At 46.5% G+C, this 9,096-nt stretch overlaps 2 protein-coding genes across 2 annotated transcripts in view; one reads left to right on the forward strand and one right to left on the reverse strand.

Annotated features, from left to right (window-relative positions):
- LOC123086638 (uridine kinase-like protein 3) overlaps window positions 1–2,331 on the forward strand; it is an 11,669-nt gene extending 9,338 nt beyond the window's left edge. Inside the window, exons 14-16 of the mRNA XM_044508410.1 lie at window positions 1,246–1,328; window positions 1,791–1,981; window positions 2,123–2,331. Coding sequence (XP_044364345.1) covers window positions 1,246–1,328; window positions 1,791–1,981; window positions 2,123–2,132 — 284 coding nt within the window. The 3' untranslated portion in view covers window positions 2,133–2,331. The remainder of the gene's footprint in view (window positions 1–1,245; window positions 1,329–1,790; window positions 1,982–2,122) is intronic.
- A 1,079-nt stretch (window positions 2,332–3,410) lies between these two features.
- LOC123086640 (atherin) lies at window positions 3,411–6,775 on the reverse strand. The gene is made up of 2 exons (XM_044508411.1): window positions 5,587–6,775; window positions 3,411–3,954 (listed from the first exon to the last, which is right to left on the reverse strand). Exons 1-2 carry the CDS (start codon window positions 6,516–6,518, stop codon window positions 3,888–3,890), a joined length of 999 nt encoding a protein of 332 aa, XP_044364346.1. The 5' UTR covers window positions 6,519–6,775; the 3' UTR covers window positions 3,411–3,887.
- Window positions 6,776–9,096: the final 2,321 nt, after the last annotated feature.

A 9,096-nucleotide genomic window follows, 5' to 3' on the forward strand; every position in this document is an offset into this window, starting at 1 on the left:
GGCAGCATGGAAACAGCGGCGGGCGGGCGGCGGGGCGGCGTGGAAACAACGGCGGGGGGTGGGGCGGCGCCGGATCTGATGTGGGCGGCGTGCGGCGGGGCGGCGGACGGGCGGGAGGTCGCGGGCGGGCGGGAACGGAAATGAAGTGGCGGTTGGGCGTTCGCGGGCGGCGGCTGATTTTGGACTAGATGCATCTCGTGATGTATATTTGCATCGCGAGGTGTTGCATTTTACATCACGAGGAGGCCGCGGTCCAATTTTTTTTTGCATATGGACCGTCTGTTGGAGCAGCGTTTTTTGCCCCAGACGGTCCAAAAGTTAGTTATTTTTACATTTGGACCATCTATTGGAGATGCTCTAAAGGCTTTGTTGTTGTTGTTGTTGTTGTTGTTCTCTGGTGCTGTTCTCAGTCTAAAGGCTTTGTTGTTGTTGTTGTTCTCTGGTGCTGTTCTCAGTGTGTACTTTGTCTTGAGAGTCAATATATACCTTGTTGACCCTGTCTTGAGAGTTGAGAGTGTACACTTTACATATTTATTTGGATAAAGAGAGTAAGTTTCCAAAACCCCTTTATAACACCTACAAAGCCCCAATATTCAGATACCATTAGCACAAAATCATATATTTGAAATACACTTAACCACAGTCCAAAGGAAACTTCTGCACAACTTTAGTCTCCCTTAATTTAGCTAACAATTAACTTGCTCATTCAAGTGTGATATAACTGTCCAACTATTCTGTAAATAAAGCAGAACCCTTCCTTCAATCCCCTAGTCACAGCCACCCATCAGTTCTGGCAACTAGGGAACTTAGAAAAGCTTTGGCTTGGCCAAGCTATTTAAGCCTTTGAGCTCTTACCTGACCTCAACTTGGTTAAGCACGAGCACATGCTTGAAGTGAAAGCATAATTTTTAAGTCAAGAATTAATGGCCTGATTGGCTAAAGATAGCACTCCAAGATTTGTGAAGTTGATCGCTCACCCTCTCTCCTCCAACTTGAATTACATCTTGCTCCTATAAGAATAAATTCATGTACTATTTTGATTGGCTGAAAGTATTTTTGAAAAATATAAGTTTTCTGTATTTCTAGTAAGTAGCATGCATCAATTGATTCCCCGTAACTCCGAGTCCTCCTATCTTTTGTTTCAGTTGTGTCACTGAGGGAAGGATATTGGTCAATTAAGCACACGTGCTCAACTACTGGATGTTAATCCCATCTAATCATCTTTTCCCTTTTGATCATTGCCAGGAAATTCAGCTGTTCAAGCTATCTCTCTTCTCTTGGAGAAGCGTGTACAAGAAGCAAATATTATATTCCTCAATCTTATATCAGTATGTCTTCTGAAGTCCGGAGTATCTTTTTTTCCTTTATTTGAGTATATCAGACATCTTGAATTCTTTTATACATTGCACAAGCAATTAGGTCTCTACAGGTGCTAGTTAATGACTATCTCTAGTGCAATTGCCAACCTTTTATATTGGCTCTGCGGACTATTGAGCAGAACAACGATGATGGCTAGAAACTGGTTTAGTGGGTGGTTCTCACTTCTGTTGCTGGCCTTTGGCCCTTTTCACTTTGTATTGACTGCTGGTTATGGTTTCAATGTACTAAAGCCGACCCTGGAGAAGAAATATGTTATTTTCAGAGACATATCATGTCATCAAGTGCAGTCTGGTTAAATTTCTCATTGTCGACATGATAGGGATGTTGACTTGCGCATTACATTTGCAGTTAGTACATTAGTAGGTGAAGAGCAGATAACTCACCACTGAAACTGTTTGCTGTTATCCCAGGCTCCCCAAGGGGTGCATGTAGTCAGCAAGAGATTCCCAAGGGTCAAGATTGTGACATCAGAGATCGAGCTTGGTCTGAATGATGATTTCCGTGTCATCCCTGGGATGGGTGAGTTTGGGGATAGATACTTTGGAACAGATGATTATCAGTCATCAACGCCCTTCTTCGCAGATGACAAAAACCGTGTAGGGTGAGTTTGATGTTTCTTTTGCTGTCGACTGTTTTAGGTCATTTATCGGATCCAAGCTTTTATCACTTTACCGGTGCGTCTGTGCATATCTCATCACCTGTCATGCTAAGAGTTAACCATTTCCCTCTTGAAACTGTGCAGGCTTTTGTGAGAATTGCCCACACATGCCACCTCCTGCCTATGGCATTATTAAAATTCTTTTTGAGAAATTTTATTTTTATATTCCCAAACTCTCGGATGTCAGTACTGTTATGTTCACTAGCGGAAACTGTATATCATGAGAACGTTCCAAACGGACATTCACTTGACATAAATGGCACAATATCATATTTTTCATGCACCCATACCAATCTCTTCTCCAGGCTCTGTTCACAGACTATTCTGTTTGATATACTAGCTTGTAATGTTTTTCACCTCTTCCCCATGATTTTGTTATGAAATACGGTGACTCTTAACTTTTGCTTCCGCTTCTTTTTCTGAACACAGTACAGACACAAGCGCTCATAAATACGCGCATACACTCTCGCCTATCAATGCACACATGCACATCTTACCTCTGAGCATCTTCGAAAGATTGAGCTGGCATATCATCTTAAGATTTATGAAGTCATCGTACCGGCATATCATAAGATTTACGAAGTCACTGTATGCGCCTTGTCGTTGACGGGAACGTCTTCCCTCATTGAAAGCGCATTACTGAAATTTTTGAAATTTTTGAAATAAATCTGAGAATAATGCGAGCACCAGAATTTGAACTCTGATGGGTTGGGATATCACTGTCCCTCTAACTATCCAACCATAAATTGGTTCGCAACTTTTGCTTTTGCTTCTATCATGACTGAACTCATGCGTGCTTACCATCTTGAAAGCTATTTTAGCAAAATATTAGCCATAAGGCACCTTACGTCGAGTTCTTCGAAAAAGGTTTCTCCTTAAGAATAGAAATTTTGGTGATAGTTTTTGAAAGATTGCTCATGTGATATACTTTACCATGTTTCTTGAGGATATTTGCAACTGAAGATATAGATTTGCTATATTCCGCGTATGGTAAATTTTTGGTTCATGATGCTCGTGTATTTGCTATTGCACTCCCAGCGCAACCATAAACCAGTAATGTTTCTTAACTCAAAAGGCAGGTAAATGGAAATAAGAACTTAAAAGTTCCTTATCATCTGAGCTATGATTACAATCCTAGACGGCTAGATTCTGCTTGGGTCCACGCACTAGATCAATAACTAATCTCTCCATCCACCCTGTTTATAATAAAAAAGAGACCAATCTCCTCTTTCCGCTCTCCGTTTCATTTGAACAAATCATAAGTCCAACAAAAGGCGTTCGTATTTTAACCAGTGGATATCTGATGGGATCTTGGCATTGATCTTTTGGCCATTTGGTAAGTCATATGTCAAGAGAGGCAGGCCCACGAAAGGAGAAGAAAACTAAACAAGTGCCATGGAGCATCATCATCCTCCACACTTATCTGTGAATCGTTTGTTTCTGTTTGACTACTACAGACAAAAAACAAAAAAAGGACTGTATAAAAACATGTACAAACAAGGGATAGTACAAGCTAGAGATGTGACTGTCTGAGAGAATACAACATATATTCCTCCAAAATAAAGAGAAAGAAGCACAACACATGTGACAAAGTCAAGACTTCAGTGCTACCATTGTTGGATCTCATCTGCCCTCTCCATGGGCAAGATGTATCCACCTGTCCTGTGCACGGGCAGTGGTCACATCATGATCTTGCACCAGTTTATAGGCATGCACGTCGAGTCCTTTTGCTTCCATTCCATGAGCTCCATTTCTGTGCATGCATGAGCAGGTGTGCAGCGATTGTCGTTAGGATCGCCATGCCGGTGTTCATATTAGCTGATCGCGTGGTCTTGGCAATTGCCTAGTTTTATTCCTGGATGACCCCATTTTTGCCCTTGTTTGCCCCGAAGAAACCATAGCACCCGATTCTCTTTCTGCACCAGTACAAACGGGAGTCTGTTAGAGCATGAATGAATAATAATGTAGTTTGGTATGATCAAGGTCATGTCATGAGCTGAGTTATTAGATATATGCTCTAATCTCTTAGTGGGGAGATGATGATTAAATTACCGTTGCTTAGTAGGGCATAAAGCATTTGTGCAATGATTGGGATTCAGGTGAGAAGACGCTGGACTTGTGTTTTTTCAAAAAGGAACAAGAGCCAAAGTTGGCAATAGGAAGAAAGGCCCAGGAGATCCGTTTGATCGTAAATTAGGTGTGATTGGATCCCATGTGACTTTGGCCTAATACCAAACCTATACAACGAACCTACAAAGGTGTGTCACAATTCAGACACAATTAAGCAAAATCAGCAATCAATTAGATTATATGGGTAAATATGACAAGCCACACTTTTTTATTAGGGCCAATTCTTTTGGGTGACCGACAGCCCCTACTCAGCTTATACGTAATTAGTACTCCCTCCGTAAAGAAATATAAGAGCATTTAGATCATCATTTTAGTGATCTAAACGCTTTTATATTTTTTTACAGAGGGAGTAGGCTTCTAGAATAAAATTTAAGGTTGGACTGTCAGAATAAGCTGGGTATGTGACAACTTATTTCTGCAACCACCCATAAGCCCAGAAGAACTGGCCCTTAGTAATGTCATGCCCGGAGTTCAAAAGAGAGCAAGCAAGCCTTTTTAGATCACCCTGAGTGTGCGTCCTTTTGTGTTCCTTCAAGGCTTGTTGAGCTGTGCCCTCAGCAGTAACCCTTTGTATACTGTCTGTACTAGACCTTTGTATGTGTGTGTGTGTGTGTTTGAACCTTGTTGGATGTTTGGCTCGGGCCGTTGTTTTATAATATAAAGCGGGGCGAAAGCCTTTTTCGGTAAAGAGAGCAAGCAAATCTGAACGGTCCATTAGACAGTACAAATATTTCAACAGCCCACGACCAAACAAATAGCCTTTTCTTGTACTAGGTACAATCTAAAAATGAAATATACCGGGGTTGGTAACAAATTACAAATATTTCAGCTCCTGTCGGTTGCTAAAAGGAAGTAACAAATGAGAAAGCAGAGAGAAGACTTGGAAAATTGAACATGTGAAGTCATGGCTCCTTGTGCCCAATAAGGCTGCCGGATACAATGAATTGACTGCTAAGTTGGGTCTGTGATGAAACAAGATGGACTTCAAACCACGACCTATCTTTGCCGTGTTGACCGATCTGCCCCAAACAAGTGTCATGACTTCACACTGAACTTCCAGAAGGAAGGCACACTTAAATTTTGGCCTTTCACTAGCAGCCTATACTGTAAAATTTTCACATTGACGTGTTTGCTGACACATGCTTACATCTGATAGTAATATTTTACCATTTCTGAATCTGAACTAAGATTTTTTTTGTGTGTGTGTTCTTCTTCCAAAATTATGTTATAGAAACTGGTAAATTCATATCTGGACAAGAACAACTAAGTAACTAGACCATAAACACAAGTAATTTATTAAAAAAAATGTTATTATTATTTTGCACAAAAGATGAATGAAGAACAAAGTTGGTAGATTTTTTTATCACCGATCCAGAAGTAAAAATCAGTTCTAAGGAAGCAAGTAGAAAAAAGTTTACCTGCTCCTACTCCTGGTCGGAGCTTTTGGATCGCTGCCGCCATTTCCATTTCCAATTCCAATTCCACTGTTCCTGCTGGCGCTGCTGTTGCTGCTGCCGCTGCTGCTGCCCGCCTGGCTGAACTCGCTCTTCTTCCACCACTCCTCCTCCTCCTCCTTCTTCCCCTGCTTCTTCTTCTTCTTCGTCTTGGTCTTCTTCCTGCCGTCCTTGGCGGGGGCGACCGCGGCGGGCTTGGGCGACACCTTCTTCTTCCGGCCGCCGGAGAGCGGCAGGAAGAGCTTGATGAGCAGGCCGGTGTCCAGGCTCACGCTGCGCTCCATGCTCCGGCTTCGCGTCCTCCCCATCGTCCTCTGCTTTCTTGCCTTCCCCTGTTTCTTGCCACCGCTGTCGCTCGGTTTCTTGGCCTCGTCGTTGTCTATGGCTGCCGCAGGGACGTCCTTCTTGGGCTCGCCGCCTCCTCGTTCTTGCATAGCGACGGCGTACGGTTGGGTCGGGGGTGGCGGTGGTGGTGGTGGAGGAGGAGGGAGCGGGGATGGCCGGGACTCGACGATGTCGCGGAGAGAGAGCTCGTAGGCGGCCTCGGGGAGGCCGCGGACGAGGTCGAGCATCTCGCGGCGGTAGCCGGCGATGGCCTGCGCGCGCGACGGGGAGCTCCCGGCGGAGGCCGGGTAGAGCCGGTCGTGGTGGTGGTCCTGCTCGCGGTGCGCCCAGAGCTGCGGCGACGGCGTGCCGGAGCCGGAGCCGGACTCGGGCGAGCCTTGCCCCGACGCCTGCAGCCAGCGGAAGTCCTCCTCCCCCGCGCGCGGCGCCATCGGGTTCGCCGTCGCCGCCACCGGCGGCCGGGGAGGCAGCGCGCCCCGCGACGGCGACGGCGTCGGCGAGTCCCCCGCGAAGCTGAACTCCTGCCTCCGATGCACCGACCGCCTCGCCATGAGAGAGAGGTGGAGAGAGCGGTGTGGAAAGGGATGGAGGGGCGAGTACGTGGGTACGGGGTTTGCTTGCTCGCGGCGAGCCTTTTGCGGGCTTTAAAGGCTCCGTTGAAGTGGTGGTGAATTACGGCGTAGGTGTGCTCGGCGCCAACAGCACGCACCGCTGCTCGCAGTGAATGCGGACGGGACACTGGCTTTAAAGGTCGTTGCCGCCGTTGCACGGCCCACCTTTGCCAGTTGCCACGGTGATACGGTTAAGCAAGTCTAAGGGCATCCGGCTCAAAAAAAAAAAAGAAAAAGTCTAAGGGCATCTTCAACGAAACCTGCAAAAAACAACCCGCGTCCGGCCACGAACAAGAGACCAGTCCACGGCCATAGATGTGAGAGGTCGACATTCAATCACCGGCGGAGCTATGTGTTGGGAAAATGGGCCATGGCCCGCCCTGCACATAGCAAATACAATGTAGTATTGAGAGTAAATCAGGTCATATTGGTAAAAATAGTTGCCTTCTCCTTGTACTGGCCCGCCCAACTTTGTTTGCGTAGCTCCGCCACTGCATTCAATCGTAGCCGCATACATCCGATTTTTTGGATTTTTTTCTCCAGTCCGCACGATCAAATAGTTGTATGCAAAGGGCACGCAAGTTCAAATAGCCACATGCAACACTAGTTTAAAATTTAAAAAGTTCAAATATTTACATCCCAATATTGTTGCCCCTTTCACCGCCCACTGATACTCAATCAGATCTTCCTTGAGCTGCTCTTGAGTTGATCGGTATGTTGATGCATTTGAATAAACTCCTCAAATGTGGCTGGATTCTGGTCCGAAAGTTGGATAGGATCATACATGTTCTCAAATTCTAGAGCCGCGGCAGCATTGTCACCCTCATTCTTTATGATCATGTTGTACACGATCACACAACATGTCATCACCTCCCACAAGGTCTCCGGATCTCATTGTTTTGCAGGTCCATGAACAACTACAAAACGGGCCTAAAAAACTCCAAATGCCCTCTCAACATCCTTTCTAGCTGCTTCTTGTCTTTGGGTAAAGTGAGCGTTTTTCACAAAGGTAGCTCATGAAGGATAGATACCGTCGACCAAATAGTAGTCCATGTTGTACTCATGTCCATTGACAATATAGTGAGCTTTTCCTTCAATCAGCCTCGCAAACAACGACGATCGTTGCAGCACATTGATGTCATTGTGAGACCTGAGCATGCCAAAGAAAGCGTGCAAATCCAAAAATCGTGTGATGCAACTGCTTCAAGAATGATGGTGGGCTTCTTAACATGCCCCTGATATTGCCCTTACAAAGTCTTCGGGCAATTCTTCCATTTCCAATGCATGTAGTCAAGAGATCCAAGCAAATCTGGCCACCCTCTTGCTTCTGAGATTGCCAGGAGTCTCTCGGTGTCTGCCACAATTGGTTCTCTTAGGTACTGAGGTCCGAACACCTCAACCACGGTAGTTGCAAACCTGATCATGGCATCCCCACATGTGCTCTCGGACATCCGTAGGTACTCGTCCCACGAATCAGCGACCGTGCCATATGCAAGCATCCGGAGTGCGTCCGTGCACTTTTGGTAACTAGAGAAGCCAATCGTTTCCACGACATCCTTCTTCATTATGAAGTAGTCATCGTAGGATCGGATGCCATGGTGCAAACGATCGAAGACAGTCTTGCGCATCCGTAAACGTCGACGAAAATGGTCAGCGAGTAGTGCATCGGGGGCAAAGTAGTCGGCCATCAGTGTCAAATGCCCGCGCACCCTGTTGTAGTTGAGCACTCGATGACCCTTGATCGAGCCCTTGAAATTGAGAACATGATCCTCCGCACGCTCCGCGTCTTCAAGGACCGCCCGCATCATCGCCGTCTCATCGGAGTACTCCTCGTCTGATGAGCCGCCGGAGGACTCAACATACTGTTCGTATATGTACTCCAAATCGGAATCCATTGCTACAAACAAGAAGAGACAACTGTTTTTGTTGGGGAACGTAGCAGAAATTCAAAATTTTCTACGCATCACCAAGATCAATCTATGGAGAAACCAGCTACGAGGGGAAGGAGAGTGCATCTACATACCCTTGTAGATCGCTAAGCGGAAGCGTTCAAGTGAACGGGGTTGATGGAGTCGTACTCGTCGTGATTCAAATCACCGATGATCAAGTGCCGAACGCACGGCACCTCCGCGTTCAACACACGTACAGCCCGGTGACGTCTCCCACGCCTTGATCCAGCAAGGAGAGAGGGAGAGGTTGAGGAAGACTCCATCCAGCAGTAGCACAACGGCGTGGTGGTGATGGAGGAGCGTGGCAATCCTGCAGGGCTTCGCCAAGCACCTACGGGAGAGGAGGAGGTGTCACGGGAGGGAGGGAGGCGCCAAGGGCTCAGGTATGGATGCCCTCCCTCCCCTCCACTATATATAGGGGCAAGGGAGAGGGGGGAGGCGCAGCCTTGCCCCTTACTCCAAGAAAGGGGTGCGGCCAAGAAGGGGGGGAGGAGTCCATCCTCCCCAAGGCACCTCGGAGGTGCCTTCCCCCTTGAGGACTCTTCCCTCTAGGGTTCCCTAGGCGCATG

Source organism: Triticum aestivum, chromosome 4A (assembly GCF_018294505.1).
Source record: "Triticum aestivum cultivar Chinese Spring chromosome 4A, IWGSC CS RefSeq v2.1, whole genome shotgun sequence".
Lineage (NCBI taxonomy): Eukaryota > Viridiplantae > Streptophyta > Magnoliopsida > Poales > Poaceae > Triticum > Triticum aestivum.